Genomic DNA, 19003 nt, shown 5'->3' on the forward strand with positions numbered 1-19003 from the left:
AAAGGCAAAAACATGCCATTAGAAAATGACCTGTAAGGGGGCGCCTGGGTGGCTCAGTTGGTTAAGTGTCCCAACTTTGGCTCAGGTCATGATCTCACAGTTTGTGCGTTGAGCCCCGCGTAGGACTCTGTGCTGACAGCTCGGAGCCTGGAGCCTGCTTTGGATTCTGTGCCTCCCTCCCTCTCTGCCCCTCTCCAGCTTCCACGCTCTCTCAAAATACACTAAAAAAACTTTTTTTAAAGAAAGAAAACGACCCTTAAGGACATAAAGGTCAGGTTTCTTTGTTTCCCATCAGTGCTTCTGAGCCCTGGATAGTGAAGCCTCACATTAAGGGTTATGGGCCCCTAACACACTCAAGAATTAAACTGGTCTGGGATAGATTCCTGACCATTTCACACTGGGGTAGTTTTCTTTTTGGCCAAGAATTTTGTTCTTCTCAGGAGTTCTATGAATACATACAGCCTACAAATAGCACAGAGACTTCCTTTCTAGGGGTCTTCTCTGAGCTAGTCCCATACAGGGCAGCAATCTGACCCACAAGGAGCTTGTTACCCAAGCAATGACTTTTTCCAGAGGTTCTGCCACCGTGACCCCATTAGCCACCATTTGACCACAAAGGGGGTAGGTCCCTCAGGGAAGAGCCTGTATCAAAAGGTCCACTGGTTGTCAACTGATCCTTTATTAAAATAGTTTCCTTTGTAGTTCTTGATCTTAACTCTGTGGGAAAGAAAAAAGAAAAACCTATATTAGTGGAACAAGAAATTCTTAATAGTCCAAACCCATTACTGACCATTTCTGAAACTTTGCAGCCTGCACAAATACTACTTTAGCTTTCCTCCAGCTCTCACCCTGAACTAGGCAAGAGAAACAGAAGTCACTTACAGCTGGACATTCCACTGCACCACTATTGATGTCATCTATGATGTCATGAGGGTGGCGGCCATCAACATTGCAGCCCACAGATTGGGCGGTCCCCAGAATCTCTTTAATGGTTCCTATAATTAAGAAAAATGGCATTAAGAGGGGCTTCAGCAATACTCATATACCCAAGGGGAAATACTTTTTCACATCAGATAAAGAGAAATTAAACCTATTTTATGGAGTAACATCCCTGCTCCTCTAAGCCAAAACTCCGAACTCCATTTAGTTATACAGGCTCTGAACGCAAAGGGTCCGTGGGTTCTGACACCCAGATTAAACACACCCGACCCAAATATTCACTGATACCAAGTCATTCTTTAAACCCAGAAGACCCTGCACCCCAATTGTGGGTCTTACAGAGTAACATCCCTTCAAGCTGAGAAATGCTACCACTCAGTGAATACACTCTATGTAACAAGGGGGTTCCCTGCCGTCCACTTACCAGAGAGTTCCCTGGCTAACGATCGGTGCCTCATCTGTCGGGCAATGTTGACAATCTCATCAAAAGTGATGTTTCCACTGTGCTTAACTGCAGAAGAAATAAACAGCAAAAGCTGTGTCACAACCCAAGGCCAGAGAAGACCACATATTCTCCCTTCACCTTTATTTTCAGGCTGTTCCCATGCTTTCGGCACAGAGTCATCCACATGAAGAACAACCCTGTTTCCTAAGCTGGGGTTTACTATCAGCTCACCACTGGATTGCACCAGCCACGAGAACTGATCAGGTGCAGTGGCGAGTGGCTGGGGTAAAATCAGGTCTTTGCGAACCTTGCGTGGGCGAGGCTATCTTTTTTTTACATGAAAAAAGACAAACTGAAGTTACTGGGGTTAGTTAAGCGGTCAGAATCTTCCAGCTCAGAAATGGTCTGATTATTGGACATCACTGTCAAGTACTTCCCCCTATTTCCCTCCTGCATGTACTTTTAGGGAGGGTCAGTCCCGGGCTAGGGGACTGGGGGAGAGCCGTGAGGCACTTCTTGGCAGTGCCTGGCTGTCTAACAGCTTCTGAGCAAATCCCTGTGCCATCCCTAGGTTCTGCTAAAGCAAAAACACGCAGCTAAGTATCACACTGGGTAGACACCACCACTCACAGGTTACCAGGGAAAAGACCACTCACTGTTTTTCTGCTTCTTTCTGTCCCTTGGCGGTTCCTTTAGGGCTTTGATAATCAAGGCGGAGGCAGAAGGTACCACTTCAATCTGCAGAAGAGATTCTCCATGTGAATTAAGCCCTCCTCCACCCTCCAATGAAAAAGGTCAATACTGCCATGCAACTTGGCTCTCAAAAAACATGGGCCAGGTGGGGTTTGCTGTACATTGTCAACTACTTTTCACAATCTAAAACGTGTCCTACCCTAGGAAACATGAAGTGGTTGATTTGCCCAATGTCACACAAGTGACAAGTTAGTATTTGAGGCCGCATCTACAATTTCTTGATCCTTGCTCTCAAAAAAGCCTTCCCCACATTTAAAATTGCCCTCAGCTCACCACTGTGGCAGATGGCCATGTCAGCAAAAACCTTCCACCCAGGGATTCCAGAGGGTTGCTACCTCTGCCCTCCCCCTCAAAGCAAGTACCTGAGCCTGTCTGTTCTGAATGGTCAGCTTCACTGTAATCCTCAGACCCTTCCAATCACCGGTTGCCTTGGCGATGTCATCACCAACCTTTTTTGGAGACTATAGAAAAAAGGTATACAATTACACTGTGCTCAAAGTTGCAGTACAGCCTGAGGCCCTGCCCTATCCTTCTCCCTTGGCAACACCCCAAACCTTTTCCAATCCAGCACACAGGGGCAGTCTGAAAGCATGTAACTGCACCCAGTGAATTAAGGGAATGGCTACTACAGCTGTATACATTGGAGAACTGCAGCTAGGGGTGAAGTCTGCTTGGGACTGTAAGCTGCAGACCCAGGGTTGTTAGGAAGGCAAAGTCCCTTACCTACCTACCTACCTACCCACCCCTAAGGACCCACATGGTCTAATGTAGGGATTTTCGACACTGGTTACATTCAAATCACCTGGACGATTTTAAAGATTCCTGGTGTCAGACCAATCCAAGTCAATCTGCAGGGATGGGGTCTGGGCATTTGCTACTTAAGATTTCCTAATGACCACCAGCCTCAACAGGAAAGCTATCCAGTGGGTGCCAGCTAAACCGAAAACCAAGAAAAAGTAGTAAGACACTGGGTAAGCAAGACCACGTGAGAAACACGTTTGGGTCAGGAGACCGATGTCCAAGAAATAAAGGCCTAACGATACTCAGGAAAATGCATGCTCAGAAAAAGCATAAAAATAAACAAGTAGGTAAAAAGGGCAGTCGTCGGTAAAGCTGCTCACATTAATGAACAGGTCATGCAGGCTACTACATACAATTCACCAGGATCTTAACCCACAGCCCACTTAATCCTCCCAACCGATATTTAATCCCATCAGTGATCTGCCCATTTCCCTGACTAGCAAACACAGGCTAAGGAGGCAGCCCAGTGTCACCAACCTACTCTAAGCCCTCACAGATCCCTGGCCCATCCCTCAGGTACAGTAAAGGCAGCAGTTAATAGCCATTGGAGAGTAAAAATTACAACTTCAAAGCAGCCTGTTCCCGCTTCCTATATCACCCTGCTGTGGGAGTACTTCCAAGCCAGTGGCTCAGAGGGGTTGCCAACTCGTCAATGTCAAAGGCACCTCAGATCCGGTCTCCTTGGCACAAGCCCGACCTGAACTGCTTTCCTTCGACAAGAAACAGGCCTCCACGAGGATGACTTACCAGACCCAGCGGGCCGATCTTGGGGGCCAGGGCAGACGTGGCACCGACCTCACCACCGGTGCACCTCAGGTATACTGTAGAAAGAAAAGATCAGCGGCGCTGCACAGGGAGCCCCCGGGTCCCAGCCTTCTCCCCCCATCCTTCCGGGGCTGGCCACACCGCTTGTCTCTTCTCGGAACAGCACCAAGGGCCTCAGCAGCGAGCGAGGAAGGCCTCCCAACCCCCCAGCGGGCGAGCCGCCTCCTCCCTGGCGTGGACCGCTCCAAGTGCCACGTGGGACTGGGGCCTTCGGTTCAGCTCCGGCTACCGAGGCCCGCACTGGGGCGGCCAACCCAGTGGAGGGGAGAAGCGCCCGGACACAAACCTTACCCTAAGGCGTGCGGGCTGCAAAGCCACCACAGGTCGTCCGGTCCTCCCTCCCCATTTACACGTGGGGAAGCTGAGGCCCAGAAAGCGTTAAGAGACTCGACCAGGACCTCACAGCACCCTGAACGCAGCACTGGAAAGGCCTCTAGCAGGCAGCAATTTTAAAGCCCGACGTGAAAACGGCAACGGCTGCTGGGGCAGCGGGGCCGACGGGCTGCCGGGAGGAGGGATGCTCCATTTCGCAGCCCGAGCCACATCTAAAGCACGCACCGACTTTGATCTCGTTGGGGTCGAACTTAGGCGGCATGGTGGAGGCGGTTGGTGTCGGATGAACCCGGATTCGGGACGACCGAAGAGCGTTGCACCGTCGCCTCCTCCGAGCCGAAAGCCAAAAGACCGGAAGGTCCTCTGACTGCGCCGGATATAGGTCGGAAAGCACGACTCTCGCGAGAACCGCTAAGCTCCGCCCAGCCTCCCAGCGACGTCCTTGCCGCCATATTGCTTATGGGCAGTTTCCTGAGGCTGAGCTGACGGGCTGGAGAACCCTACTGCGCGGTGAGTTGTGGCTAAGGGTTCGGAAGGAGGGGTTCGGGAGGTTCCCCTGGGGGAGGCAACAAGAGAGGACTGCTCTCGGGCCCCGCTGTTCTCTATTCTCCCTAATGCTGAGGGTCACCCTGTGGTTCCTGTCGCCCAGTTGCAAAGCCCCGCCCCTCCCCTAAGGTGTCCGCATCCCCATTCCTAGACCCTAGGGTCATGGGGACCCCGAGCCCACTTTTAGCTCCCTCGTGATGTCTGCATTTTGGTTATCAAAACAACTTGATTCGAGTCTAAATCTCGCCCAACTCTTAATTCCAAGATTATACGGTTTTCAGAGTCTGACTTCGTCATCCTGGTCTGAATGACTTTCTGAGATTCAGAGTTTTGTTTTGGTCCCAAGCTCCTGCGTTTGGAGGATACCAGACTCCCGCTCCGCCCGGGCCCGGTGCCCAGTGCTCTTGAGACCCGGCGTCCATGACCAAGCCTTACGAGTGACCTGCCCACCTTCAGGTCCACCCGAGAGAACGAGCACTGGGGACTTGTGCACCCACAAAGCCAGGTGGGGCTCTCCCCACTCCAGCCTGGGGAGGATGGGTGTGGTTCTTCCCACTGGGCTGGACGTCCGGGTAAGGAATGGATGAGAGGTGGACATCGAGGAGCAGGTTGGGAAGAGCTGATCTGATGGGAGGGATGGAGAGGGGATGGCCACTGTGGGGCAGGTCGGGGGAGGGCTGAATTTTGGGGAGAGGTGAGAGAGGATTAGTCCTTGGGGAGCAGGGTAAGGGTAAGAGCTTGTCATCAAGGAGGGCTGGGGGAGGGCTGTGTTTAGATTATCCCCATCACTGCTGGCAAGTGGGTGACAAGAGGGGCCTGAGCCAGCTCTGCAGGTTGGCCGGCTCCCCGGACTGCCCACGCCCCTGTGGGCGGAGACCTGTGATCTCCGCCCTTCCCCTTGAGGACTGGGTGTGTTTCTTCTTCAACTGCATCTTCTCCCTAGTTCCTTAAGCTGTGGTAGGCGCTGAATCAACGTTTGTGAGATGTGTAGTGCTATGTGGCTGACATTTATTGAACACTGGTAATGTGCTACGGGTTTCACATACATGAAAGCACTGGATCCTCACAGAACCTGGTATTGGTAACGTTATTAGTAGTAACAACATTGTTCCTGGCTCATTGATGTCCCTTATCAAGCACTGATATTTGCAGATTCAGGGCAGGCAGTAAGCACCTAGCTTCTGAGTTCAGGACAACGTACTTAGTGTGTGCCAAGGTAGTGTGAGCATGAAGGGGTTGGGCAAACCCCACAGTATCGGGACTCCAAAGAGTAGAATTCCAGACTGGTTTCTCTACAATCCAGGCGGTATAACCAGATCACTGAGCTCACGTGCCAGTTTCATTACCTTAACCTGGGCTGTGGTGAGACGCTCATGGAGTAATAGCCATGAGGGTGGTAAGGTGTCTGAGGATTGCTTTTGGGTTGTTATTTGACTAAGAGATCTCTTTGCCTATCACGTGGTTGAAATCCCCAAGGTCATGGCTGGCCGATGCCTTGCGTGTTTGGTTTGCCACTCTTATAGTGTTTCAGGAACTAGAAGTGATTCATCAGTCCCATCTGCTAGGAGTTCTCAAAGAGCATCCTTAGAAAGACCTATTGTGCCAGGCTCACGGCACAGATTGATGGTCAAGGTGGACATACCCCCTGCCCTCAAGGATCATACGGTCCAGCAGATCAGCTACGTGTTCTGTGTTCCTGTGGCTGCCTGTCCTGGATGTGTCACAAATTCCCCAGGCCCTAATTTCTCTCCTGTGCCCTAGAGTCGTGAAGATTACTCCGGGGGGAAAGGAAGAATGCCTCTCTTCTTCCGGAAGCGGAAACCCAGTGAAGAGGCTCGGAAACGCCTGGAGTATCAGATGTGTCTGGTGAGGGAAACTGGGTTTCCTCTGCGTCCATTTCTACCTCTGCCCTCATGAAACAGGGTTCTACACTATCCTCAAACAAGCCGTGCACTCCCTCCCTCCTGCCTGCCTCCCCAACCCCCAGAGGAAATCTCTGACTCAAGGCAGACCCACAAGGCTGCCTGTCAGGTGCTCAGGAGTGCCTTGTGCTTCCCTCCCAAGACTGATCCCTGTTGTCATTCCATGTTCGTTCACTCCTCCCTGCTGGACCTCAAGCCCCATTAAAGCAGGGATCATTGGCGCACCTGCAAAATGGATGAGGTGAACCAGATGGTGTCCGTGGTCTCTTATAGGTCCTTAATCCTGTGTTTCTTTGCCTGGTCTGTCCACCCTGCAAGGGTGTTTTGTTTGAACACTTTTTATCATTCTTTTCACCCTCAGGCAAAAGAAGCTGGGGCAGATGACATTCTTGACATCTCTAAATGTGAGCTCTCAGAGGTAAACTGGGGTAGTGTTCCGTCTATGAATTTGATCTGTCCTTTTTTTCTTGGATCACATGTCCCTGAGAGAGACAGATGTGGACTGGGGCTTTTAAAAGGCCAGAAGCATTAATCAAGAGAAGTTTCCTTAGATTCTGCTTTTGTTCAGAATAATTAAGATGATTGTTGGCCTCAACATAGTCTTCCTAGAATCAAGGAGTCTAAAAGATGTACCCACAGGGGTGCCTGGGTGGCTCAGTCAATTGAGTGTCTGACTCTTGATTTTGGCTCAGGTCATGATCCCAGGGTCGTGGGATCGAGCCCTATGTTGGGCTCAGTGCTAAGCACGGAGCCTGCTTAAGATTCTCTCTCTCCCTCTCCCTCTGCTCTTCGCTACTTGCGTGTGCTCTCTCTGAAAAAAAAAATTTTTTTTTAATCAAAAAAAGAAAATGTACACACAGATTTCCAGGGAACTGGAGGATTCTGGGGTTCCCCAGCCTCTCCAGCTGGTGCCCGGCACCAGAGATCTTTCTTTTGCCCCAATAGAGCTCATGATGGACATGGTGTGTGGGCTAGGGCCGGGCAGGGCAGTCTCCTGCCAGCTGATTATAAGGGAGGGCTGACCATGTCCCCAGCGGCATTCCTCACCAGCGTGCCCCACCACCCTCCCGGCTTGGTGCTGCCCTCCATGGGAGGACTTTGCACTTGATCACCTCCTGCCCCATCCCCCCCTCACATGTGTGCTCCTCAGGAAACAAAAACTGGCTGGAGGGGAGGCACTGACTCTTCTTTCTCCCATCTTAGATTCCGTTTGGGGCTTTTGCAACATGCAAAGTTCTACAGAAAAAGGTGAGCTGAATCCTCATTTTCAGAGACTCGTTCATGCGTGTTTGCTGGTTTCAAATCGGGTGGGATTTTTAGGAGCTGCCTTCTTGGCACAGGCACCTCCATTCTCCCTGATTCTCACCCTTTCAGCCCGATGCAGGTGTTTGCACAGTTAGAAGAGCAGGCTTTGGGGTCAGATGGTCCTGGGTCACATCCTGGCTTTGCCCCTCTCATGAGTTGGGCAACTTCCACCAACTCTTACATCTGTTTCTTCATCTGTGAAATGAAGACACTCCCAGCTCTACTCTCGAAACCGTATTGTGAGAATTGAGTGGCAGGTAGGGAGGTGGGCAGGTAGAAAGGCAAGTGCACTGGGCATGATGCCTAACACAGTAAACACTGGGTGACCTCGTTGTTAATCGTAATGAAAAGTATACTCATTTCATGCTGGTCACCCAGAAGAAATTAAGAACGGAATGAATGATTTTCAGAAAGGCATGACAACTTTGCATGCAGACAGCTAAGAGTATTCTAAACGAAGGGAGGTAAAAAAAAGTGTTCCATACCAACACAGGAGTGAGCTCCTTGACACTGGACGTTTCTGTGCAAGGGTCGGTGCCAAATAGAAAAAGCAACAGATGACACGAATTGAGCCCCGGACCCCAGGCCAGTCCTGGGCTTAGTGCTTTTTGTCTGTTAGTTTCTTAATCATACGCCAGCCCTTGGAGGCAGCTACTTTATTATTCTGTTTCCTACATGAAGATGCTGAATCCAAGGAAGGTTCAGATCAGGACAGCTGCACAGGGACCTTCCTCAGGGTGGAAGGTAAAATGAGGCCTCTGAGATCCCCTTCACCCTCGAAGTTACAGGTTTTCAGGTCATGTGATTCTGCATTTGCAGGTTCCATGATTCTGAAGCACATCCCTCGTCGCAGTGTCCGGGAGAGCAGAGGCAGGCGGGTTCTGCCATACCTCGCACGCTGAGCTGGCTGCCCCTGCTCGCTGCTCATCCTCAGGCTAACGCGCCACAAATCTTTTCCAAACAGGTGTTGATTGTCCACACGAATCACCTCACTTATCTGCTCCCTAAATCTTGCAGCCTCCTGAGTCTCGCAACCATCAAGGTACAGGGGCCCTTGTCCCCCGTGTCACGGGCTCTGCCTGGTGCTCCAGGTGGCAGCCAAGCTCCCTTTGTTATAGGTAATGCAGGCCTAACTTAACAGTCAGGCTCGGGTGGGATCAGCACAACTTATTGGGCACCTTCTACGCACTGTGCGTGGGGTAGGGTTACAAAGATAACCAGCCCTGCCTTTGGGGAGCCTGCAGGATGGGTAGAAAGGCAAACTGTAAACTCAGAGCGGGTGAACTCACAGAGGGCTTGGAAACTGATGAGCCCAAAAGAGAAGGCCCCGGAGGGGCTCCAGGCATCATGTGGTCAGTGTGTGAAAGCCCTGTGTCTAGGCTGACCCCCTCCTAACTGTCAGCCTCTCCAGAACAGGGACTGGGATGTATTCACATGCGATGTGACCTATAGGTGGCCTCAGGATTATTGCACACGAACATGAGCTATGACAGTGGGGACACACAATAAGAGAAGATGGCAACATCAGGCATCAAAGTGTTTTTCGTGGTTATTTCTGGTTTATAGGAGTTGGGGTAGTTTTTACTTCTCTTTGTTATTCTGGCCCAACATTCATGATTTTTGTCGTAAAACAAGTAACATTTTATATGTATTTCAAATGTATATTTAATACGTATGTTTCTATTTCATACGTATGTGTATGAAACATATGTACCTACTCCAGTGTGTTGCCTGTGCTTTGTTTGCTCATTTTGGTTGTTAAAAAAATTAACAAGTATAGTTAAACAAAGAAAAGGAGGAAAAATGTATATAATTCCACACTCCAGAGAACCGCTATCAATATTTTATTGCATATTTGGTAGTCTTTTTCTACATAAATAATATAATTCTACTGTGGGGAGTTTTCCTTTGTAACGTGAATACTTACCCGTACTGTTCTATAGCATACTGTTTTCGCTCAACAGTTAAAAATGAACATCTGATGGGGCACCTAGTTGGCTCAGTCGGTTGAACGACCGACTTCAGCTCAGGTCATGATCTCACGGTTTGGGAGTTCGAGCCCGCGTCAGGCTCTGTACTGACAGCTCAGAGCCTGAAGCCCGCTTCAGATTCTGTGTCTCCCTCTCTCTCTGCCCCTCCCCACTCATGCTCTGTCTCTCTCTGTCTCAGAAATAAACATTAAAAAAATTTTTTTAAATGAATTTCTGATGAAAGAGATGGTATAATATTTTGGAAACGGAGCAGAGATGGAATACACTATCCTTTAGTTGGAGAGGAAGAGTTAGAGCCTTCTGTTCCAACACCAGAGGCAAGAAGAGACCCCCGGCATCTTCTCGCTCCAGAACCTGAAATCTGCAGGCTTTCTCGGCTGGTGACTGAGGGCTTAAGCTTGTCTTCCCTCTGCAGGTTCTGGATCTTCACGATAATCAGCTGTCCGCTCTTCCTGACGATATAGGGCAGCTGACCGCCCTCCAGGTATGGCTGCAGGACGCACAGAACCCGCCTCTGATGGCCTAAGGGAGAAGTTGCAGTCGCACAAGCCTGGAGAGTTCTCCTTGTGCTCAGCCCCGGGGCTGCCCTTGGTGCTAGCTGCCTCTGCCCCTTTCCCGTGAGGGACCTCAGACGCCCTGGCCTTGGCAGTCCGAACTGTGGGAGTCTCTATACCATACTTTTGGCATGTGCTTTTGGGATTTCCTCTAAGCCCCCACGACTTACAGGAAATGATGGATCCGGCGCTCTGCCTCAGCCTCTCACTGTGGTCCTGGTCAGTCGTAGCCCACTGCAAGCTAAGCATTTCCCCCGTGTTATCTCTGATATGTTTCCTCACAGCCTTGCTGCGAGGCAGGTGCTGGTATTAGCCCCACTTTACAGGGAAAGAAGCGGCTTTCCTCCACACTGAGATTAAAACCCATTCTCTTCACTGAGCCCCTTCAGACCCTGTATGACGGGCCCACCTGCTTTCCAGCCTCCTCTCCTGTCCCCGTCGCTCCCGGCAGTCAGCTCCTGAACCCCTCCTGGCCTCTCACCCCACTGTGGCAGGGCCTGTCCACGCAGACCTCTCCTCTTCCCTCGGCCTGAGCGACTCATCATCTCTCAGCCCACGTGTCCCTGAGAAGCTTTCCCGACCTCCCTGTCAAAGTAGATCTACCTTATCGGCCTTGGTCCTACACCCGCTTACTTCCCTGGGAGCATAAGGACAGTCCATAGTTACTAATCAAGTGTTTGCTGACTTGACTGAGTCACAGTCCTCTGAGGGCAGCACCCCAGCTAGCGCACTGCCTCCAACATGGAGGAGACCAGGAAATGAAGTGAGTGAGCAACCCCTGGGTGATGCCGTTGCATTTTCCGGAGGAGAAAGCTGAGGTCACTTGCCCAACGGCACACAGAGAACACGTGGTGGGGAAGTAGTGATTGGCACCCCTTGGAAAGCCACGGTGAATACCTGGGTGGAGGATCTTTGGGGACTTTTTTTAAACGTGTACATTCTTATAGAATCGGTGCATCCTTGCCTTGTAACTTGCAGATACCTGACAATAACCCAGAGCCATCCTTTGGTTCATCAAATATTTATCTGCCACATTATCTGTAACGGCTGCTTAGCTTTCCATTGCGTCAATGTTTAATGAGTCCATAGCCTGTCACCCTGTTGGCCTGGCTCGCCCCGCAGTGCCGCATCCGGGAGGGAGCGTGGCCTGCTGGATCCAACAAGCCTGCGTTCTGGGCGGGCCATCGCCAGCTGCTAGCCTTGAGGCCCCGAGCAGATCCTGCTGCCTTTACACATCTCAGCTTCGTTCCCCCAACACTCGGAGAACTAGAGCCTTGTCACTGCTGCCTCCCCCAGATCCCCAAACCCGCTAGTCCCCTTCTTCCTCCTTGCTTGATCGCGGGTCCATTGTCGGGCATTCTGTGGCCTGCATAAGGGACGGAACCTCAGCAAGCAGCGGCTCAAGGTCTGGCTTTGCTCTCTCCGGCACGTGACTTCATCAGTGTGAGCCTCAGTTTTCTCATCTCTCAAAGGGGATCCTGACAGTTTATGCTTTCCTCATGAGGCTGTCAGGAGGAGATGAAGGTGTGTGTAGTGCCCAGGTGATGCCTGGCCTAAAGCAGGGGTAGACACTACTATTCGTGTGTGGGTTCTCATGTCATTTGTCCCTCTTTCTTAGGTATTGAACGTAGAAAGGAATCAACTGACATATCTGCCACGTTCCATTGGGAACCTGATCCAGCTCCAGACCCTCAACGTGAAAGGTAGGGGCCAGGAAGCCCTGTCTGTGTGATTCCCAGTCAGCTCGAGGCTGTCTCAGCCCGACATCCACAGAGCACTCCTCCTGGGAACCACTGAGCATGAGGCAGCCAGTCCTAGGGCGTCCCTTTAAGCTGGACTGACCCTTGTTGTCCCTAGAGGTAACTAGAGGCGGGGCATCTGCAGAGCTCCTGTGACCCTTCAGGGCCAGGGCCTTACAGCAAGGAGGGCAGACCGTCTTGCCAGCCAGGCTCCCGGGACCTGGGCACTCGTATTTGTAATAACGAGGAGCGGTAGGAGTGGCGGCCTGGTGGGGGAGAGCATCCAGGAGCCGCAGTAACGCTTCTGACAGGGCCCGACACACAGGGAAGACTGCTTCCACAGTCAGCGGTGCGGCGAGCCTCGCGAGTCCCTGACAGGGAGGTGTGCTCCCCAAACGAGGCTGAGAGCAGCGACTTGCTCAAGACCACCCCGTGTGTTAGCAACAGAGCCCAGAGTCACACGCATCGTGCTTCCTCCCGTGCCCTTGGCTCCTCATGTCCTCTTGTGGTCCTTAAGCACTTTCTGCACAAAACACCTCAGTTTACTCATTTTGTAACATACGAATGATATAATGACGCCGTGTTTATTGATCACTTACTATGGGGTGGGCACTGTGCTGAGGGCTGCATGTGCATAGTTGCATTGAACCCTTTGATGTCCCTTGAGGCCAGATAGCATTATTATCCCCATTTTACAGATGAGAAAACTGGCCCAAGGAAGTACAGTCCATTTTCCAAAGGCGCTCAGCTAGTGAGTGGCGGAGTAAGAACTTGAACCCAGGTCACCGAAACTCGACCATGCTGCTCTTCCTCACAGAGCCTCAGGTCTCGGGACCCGGCACGTGCCCCAGGCTCAGAGTGAGGCACCCACTTCCCCTCAAGTCCTAGCAGGACTCGTGTCAGGCAGGAAGCTGGTGAAGGGGCTTTGGGGGCGGGGGTCGAGCTGTGCCGTTGGGGTCTCTGCAGATAACAAGCTGAGGGAGCTTCCCGACACCGTGGGGGAACTTCGAAGCCTACGTACCCTTGACATCAGTGAGAACGAGATTCAGAGGCTGCCACAGCTGCTGGCGCACGTTCGAACCCTGGAAGTAAGTGGGGAGCCGCTCTCGCCTGGGGTCCTCTCTGGCCCGCCCACCTTCCCCTTCCCACGTTCCCGAATGCCTGCCCTGGTCAGGGTGTGCTGGGCTCACAGGGATCTCCGGGCACGTCTCTAGGAGCTCACAGAGAGACCGATGTCGAACAGTTGTCATTAGGTGACTTCTGCTGCCGTGACGGAGGCAGGGGAGCACGCTCCTAGAGTGAAGACCCGAGGCTGAATCCTGCGGGAGGTGTGCTGTGAGCACTTTGTGGTGTTCGAGCCAGACCTTGTGAGAGGATTGGCTCTGGAGAAATAGACACGGAAAAGGGAGCACTCAGGTGCAGGGAACAGTACCAAGAATGCAGGAAGTGGAGAGCACAGGGCGTGCTGAGGGCAGAGGAGGGATCTGATGTGGTCGGAAGCTGCTGTGTCTGGAGGGTCCAGGTCTCAAAGAGCCCAGAGTGCTGTGACGGGAGAGCGGCCTTGCCTGGAGGTGTAGAAAGTAGATTTCATCAGAGCAGGGGTCAGGGGGCAGAGGGCAAGCTCTTCCTAGGTCACCGTATTAGTTTGCTGGGGCGGTCGTAACAAAGTACCACAGGCTGGGTGTCTTGAACAAGACGTTTATTTTCTCACGGCTCTGGAGGCTGGAAGTCCAAGATCACTGTGTGGACAGGGGTGGTTGCTTCTGAGGCCTCTCTCCTTGGCTTGTAGACAGTCATCTTCTCCGTGTGTCCTCACATCACCTTCCCTATGTGGCTGTGTCCAAATTTCCTCTTTTTATGAATACACCACTCATGTCAGATTAGGACCCAGCCTGGTGACTTCATGTTGAACTTGATTACTTCTTTAAAGACCTTCTATCCAAATGTACTGACATCCGAGGTACAGGGGGAGTAGGACTTCAACATACGTGTTTTCAGGGGGCACACAATCCAGGCCCTAACAGACACTGACACAAGGCAGCTCCCGCAGGGAAGCTGGGCTCTTACAGTCGCAATGACCAGACAGCCTATGTTTATCTGGTGCTTACTAAAGCTGGGTGCTTAACCTGCATCAGTTCCCTGAATCCTCATGAAAATCCTGTGAGGCAAATACTACTGTGCCCTTTTGCCGATGAAAAAACTGAGGCATGGACAGTTTAAGGAGCTTGCCCAAGTCCACAGAGCAAGTGATAGCAGAGACAGGATTGAGAGCCAGGCAGTCTGAATTGAGGGCCCGTGCTCTTCACCTCTGTGCAACTCAACCTTCTGGAACAGGGACTTATCCATCCATATGACACACAGTCTGGCCAACATCTCAGAATCCTCTGATGAGCCATCAGTGAATTACCTCTCAGATCAGACTGCTGAGCATCGGCCTCTGTATCAGAAGTGGGCAGGTGAACGTGTAGACAGCAAAGGGAGGTGGCTAACGCCAGAGGCTGGTCCCTCCTGCCGTGACAGCTTGCCTGAGAAGGGACAGGGTGGTCAGCTCCTCTCCCCGGGCCAGCTGGAGAGACAGGCCGAGACATGGTTATTCTCTGTGCTGTCCAATAGAACTTTCTGCAGTTCTGATGGAAATGTTCAATGACTGTGTGGCCTAAATTGGTAGCCACATGTGGCTTTCGAGCACTGGAAGTGTGGCTAGTATGACCAAGGAGGTATGTATTTACTTGTGCTGAGTTTTAATTAGTTTACATTTTAATAAACTAAGTCACACGTGGTTGGTGGCCACCGCATTGGAGCACACAGCTCACAGCGGCACAGATTCTGAAGCCGTTGTAGAGGGAGTGCAGGGAGTGAAGCGTTTCACATCCGGCCTTTACAGAAAGCTTTTGACCTTCTTGGTGGCACCTTGGGCAAACCCTTTTTCAGGATGAGACAGTAAGCAGCCCTTCTAGGTTAAGGCCAAGGTCTTTCTCACACGTTGTCTCATACTGCCCATCAGACGGCCTGTGGACTGGGTGACATGCCTGTTTACCTCTGAGGGGGCCGTGCCTCAGAGACATCAATTGCCCTGTTCGAGGGTGCACATCCAGAACAGGATGAGCTGGAGTCTAACACCAGGGCCAAGCGGCTGAGCGCAGCTAATGGAAACACTGTAAACTGTGTGTCCCGTGTGGCTGGTGCAACCGAGGGACCGAGCTTTAAATTCTCTTTCATTTTACTCAGTTAAAAAGTAAGCTTATGTGGCCAGGCATGGCTCATGGCCACCAAACTGGGTGGCACGGCCCCAGCGTCCACCACACTTTACTGTCGGTGACCAGTATTACCCATGTGGGTTAGTTTTCTTTAGGCTTTGCCCCCCCAAACCGGCAGTCAGGTGCTCTGCTCCAGAGCAGGCTCCCCACTGCAGTGCGTGTTTCTGGGCGCAAGGGCTGTGCTGGCCAGGGCTGGGGCGACCGAGCTGCTTTTCCCACTCAGCAATGTCCTGTCTGGCCTGTCCTGTCTGGCCTGTCCTGTCTGGCCTGGCAGGCCTGTCTGTCCCAGGCACGGAGGGTACAGGCTCCTGATCCGGGCCTTAGGTAACTCATGCATGCACTGGGCACTCCGCGCTTGGCCCACAGTTGGGATCCAGGAGGCCTCTGCGAGATCCAGGAGGCCTCCACGAAGAACTGAGAGGGTAGCAGGAGGAGGGCTTGGGTAAGCAAACAAACAAAATGGAAAACCTCACGGTTTTGAGCGTGATATATATTCCTCCAAATTGTTTTTGTAAATACACTAACGCGAGAGAATGTTTTTTTTTAACAAATACGGAATCTTATTTTCTGTGTATTCTATACAAATACAGTTTCTTTTTTGTCCACTTATATTTTTATACAAAAACATTAATCACGTGCTGACTGCACACCAGGCTCTGTTTTAGATGCTGGGGGCACAGCAGGAACAAGACAGGTGAGCCGCCCCTGCCGTGGGCAGAGGAGACCGTAAACACACACATTCATAACTAAATCAGGTGCTTTGCGGTCGTGTTGACCAGCAAAGTGGACAACACGTATAAAGAGGTTCCCCTTGTGTCTGCAGACTCTGAGCCTCGACGCCTCGTCCATGGTTTACCCCCCACAGGAGGTGTGCAGTGCTGGGACCCAGGCCATTCAGCAGTTCCTCTGCAAAGGTAAAACCAGGCAGGCAGCCTGCCTCCTTCACTCAGTGAGTAAGCATGGTCCCAGAAACTGCCCTGTGCCAGCCCGGGCTCGGGGGAATAGCAGAGACCCAGGAGGCCACCGTCTCTGCCTGCTTGGAGCTCTTCAGATCTGGCAGGAGAAACAGGCAGAACAGATGGTCACACTAGGAAATGTAATTACTGGTTAGGCTACGTCCTCAGGGAAGGTCCTAGAAAGTGGCTCAGCTGAAACCTGAGGGTGATTAACACTTAGGAAGGAGAGAAGGCTGCTGCTGGCAGGAGGAGAGGCCCCTCGAAGGGCCTAGAGGCATGGGGGCAGTGGGAAGCATGCCGCAGGGGAAGCTGAGTGGCTGGGTGCCGACACAAAGAAAAATGGGGTAAAGCCGGAGAGGCCATCTGGGCCTCGTATCAAGTAGGAGAGGGCTTTGATCAGTTTGCTTTTTACAAAGTTCACTCCAGCTGCAGGGAGGAGAAGGGAGTGGAGAAAGCAAGCGTGGAAGCCAGGGACAAGTTGGAGGGCATGGGGTCAACCAGGACAAAGGCCACAGTGGACTGGACTTGGAGGAGTGGCAGTGCAGTGAAAACCCAGGGCCACCGCTGATCCAGGTGCCCCGAGGGTGGGAGCGGTATATCCAGCCACCTCCTGCCAGGCTGATATTCTTAATTAGGGGCTTCTGTCACCTGGGGAACTTCTAGAACTTGGCTAAGACACATGCATGCGGTCAGCTGTGGGTGACGAAGGTGCCGTTGCAAAGCCACCAGAAAAGAAAGCAAAGGTTTTTTTCAGTTAATGACTCTGGATCAATTGGATATCCATGTGGGAAAAAAGAACCTTAATTTCTTCCTTCAATAGGAGACAGGCAGCACTGACCACGGAAGGCTGATAAATTAGATTTCAGTAACATCAAAAAGGCACCACTTACGGAAAGAAAGGGCAAGCCATAAAGTTGGAAAGCCACTTATAAACATTCATTAGGCTGTGCGTGAAGACTTTGCGCTCTTTTCTGTGTGTATGTGATATTTCAGTTAAAAAAAAAAAAAAGTTTCACACCACACAACAGCTACTCAGGCCCCACATCTACCAGATTAGTGTTTGAGGAACAGGTGATTCTCATGTGCACCCTGGCCAGTGGCTGAGCTACACCATGTTCTTTTCTTTCTTTCTTCCTTCAAGTATAATTAACACAGCCTTAAGTTAGCTTCAGGTGTACGATCTGCTGGCCTAATTCTATACGGGACTCAGTGCTCATCCCGATAAGGGTGCTCTTAATCCCCTCCACCTGTTTCACCCATCTCCCAACCCAAACCCTTTATTTTCCTTAAAAAGATTTTTAAATTATGCCATTTGTAGGTGTACAGAAGGCAAAGAATAAAGCAGTGAGCATACGTATACCCACCACACAGCTTAAGAAATGATCTGTTTATTTAAACAGTGTAGTACATATACATTATTACGTAAAGTTTTTGGGTTTGCTCTTTTAAAAATATTTTTTAAAAACCCACAAAAGGTATCATGCTGTTGTGATTCTGCTCTTTTCACTCAAGAATCGGTCTTGGACCTTTTCCTGCCTCATAATGGATGGATCTGCCTTTTTTTTTTTTTTTTTTTTAATGTTTATTTTTGAGAGAGAGAGTGCGCACGCACGGGAGGGGCAGAGACAGAGGGGGACAGAAGACCCGAAGCGGGCTCTGCACTGACAGCAGAAAGCCCAACACAGGGCTCAAACTCACAAACCATGAGATCATGACCTGAGCTGAAGTCAGATACCTAAACGACTGAGCCACCCAGGTGCCCCCCACCTTTTTTTTAAACGTTTATTTGATTTTTAAGAGCGAAAGAGCACAAGCAGGGGAGGGGCAGAGAGAGAATCCCAGGCAGGTTCCGTACCGATAGCAGTGAGCCTGACATCGGGACTCGAACTCACGAACCGCGAGATCATGATCTGAGGCGAAATCTGACGCTTAACTGACTGAGTCACCCAGGTGCCCCAGATCCGGCTTGTTTTAAAGAATGTATAGTATTTCACGTGGTGGAGCCCCACAGCTTATGTAGCCTTTCCCTGCTGGTGAGCATGAGGTGGTTTCCAGTCTCCCAGTGCCACGAACATTTTAACCCACCCCTCTGTGGCACCGTGGGAGTACTCCTCCAGGGCAGGCAGAGTGGGACTGGCAGGCAAAGGGGCAAGCGCTGTGTGCTCCGCCAGCTTACATTCCCGTGAGAAGACCCTTTTTCCTTCCCCCAAGTGACCCTCGGTGTCATTTCCACCAGCTTTGTCAGTTTGTTTATTCTGACAGATAAACAAGAAAGTCACGTTCTTGGTTATTTGAATATTGTTTCATGTATTTACTAGCCATTTTTAGTGTTTCTTTTCCCATTTATATTTGAAAAAGACAACCTTGACCATATTAAAATCTAAAAGTTCTTTACCCCCAAAGGATCCTGTCATTAAAAAGACAGGTTACCATCCGGAAGAAGATTGCTGCAATATATATTATAGGCCCAAGGTTATTAGCTACAATATGTAAAGAGCATAAATCGGTAAGAATGAGGCAAACAAAACAATAAGGCAAACAATCCACCCAAAAATGGGTGACGGGTATGAGCCCTGTCAAATTACACAGGAGAAAAATACGCAGGGCCACAGAAGGCAAGCGTCTTCCCGGGGTCTC

At 51.0% G+C, this 19003-nt stretch overlaps 2 protein-coding genes and 1 non-coding gene across 7 annotated transcripts in view; 1 reads left to right on the top strand and 2 right to left on the bottom strand.

Moving 5' to 3' along the window:
* Positions 1 to 660: 660 nt before the first annotated feature.
* On the bottom strand, positions 661 to 4455 carry RPL12 (ribosomal protein L12). The gene is made up of 7 exons (XM_042963334.1): positions 4322 to 4455; positions 3686 to 3759; positions 2500 to 2598; positions 2041 to 2122; positions 1364 to 1450; positions 883 to 995; positions 661 to 717 (listed from the first exon to the last, which is right to left on the bottom strand). The coding sequence occupies exons 1-7, from the start codon at positions 4356 to 4358 to the stop codon at positions 712 to 714; spliced, it is 498 nt and encodes a 165-aa protein (XP_042819268.1). The 5' UTR covers positions 4359 to 4455; the 3' UTR covers positions 661 to 711.
* LOC122233333 lies at positions 1534 to 1661 on the bottom strand. The gene has a single exon (XR_006210892.1). It is a non-coding gene; the product is annotated as a small nucleolar RNA SNORA65 (small nucleolar RNA).
* Positions 4456 to 4473: 18 nt separating the features above from the next.
* The window catches only part of LRSAM1 (leucine rich repeat and sterile alpha motif containing 1), a 39870-nt gene continuing 25340 nt past the window's right edge, over positions 4474 to 19003 (top strand). For 2 of the 5 annotated variants that reach the window (XR_006210303.1, XM_042963332.1), the window contains exons 1-10: positions 4474 to 4606; positions 4989 to 5147; positions 6404 to 6508; positions 6926 to 6982; positions 7768 to 7812; positions 8834 to 8911; positions 10276 to 10344; positions 12033 to 12117; positions 13120 to 13241; positions 16234 to 16324. Coding sequence is in view for 4 of the 5 variants with exons in the window: in XM_042963332.1 (XP_042819266.1) it covers positions 6437 to 6508; positions 6926 to 6982; positions 7768 to 7812; positions 8834 to 8911; positions 10276 to 10344; positions 12033 to 12117; positions 13120 to 13241; positions 16234 to 16324 (619 nt within the window). In the remaining variant the exon portion in view is untranslated. The remainder of the gene's footprint in view (positions 4607 to 4988; positions 5148 to 6403; positions 6509 to 6925; positions 6983 to 7767; positions 7813 to 8833; positions 8912 to 10275; positions 10345 to 12032; positions 12118 to 13119; positions 13242 to 16233; positions 16325 to 19003) is intronic. The other 3 variants (XM_042963329.1, XM_042963328.1, XM_042963331.1) reach the window with 3 other exon arrangements.

Source organism: Panthera tigris, chromosome D4 (assembly GCF_018350195.1).
Source record: "Panthera tigris isolate Pti1 chromosome D4, P.tigris_Pti1_mat1.1, whole genome shotgun sequence".
In the NCBI taxonomy this organism is placed as follows: Eukaryota; Metazoa; Chordata; class Mammalia; order Carnivora; family Felidae; genus Panthera; species Panthera tigris.

Coding starts and splice junctions, on each gene's coding strand:
- RPL12 (XM_042963334.1), bottom strand. CDS start 4,358: ATGCCGCCTAAGTTCGACCCCAACGAGATCAAAGTCG. Junction 3,760..4,321: donor CCCCAACGAGATCAAAGTCG/GTGCGTGCTTTA, acceptor TTCTTTCTACAG/TATACCTGAGGTGCACCGGT. Junction 2,123..2,499: donor TTCAGAACAGACAGGCTCAG/GTACTTGCTTTG, acceptor TCTCTTCTGCAG/ATTGAAGTGGTACCTTCTGC.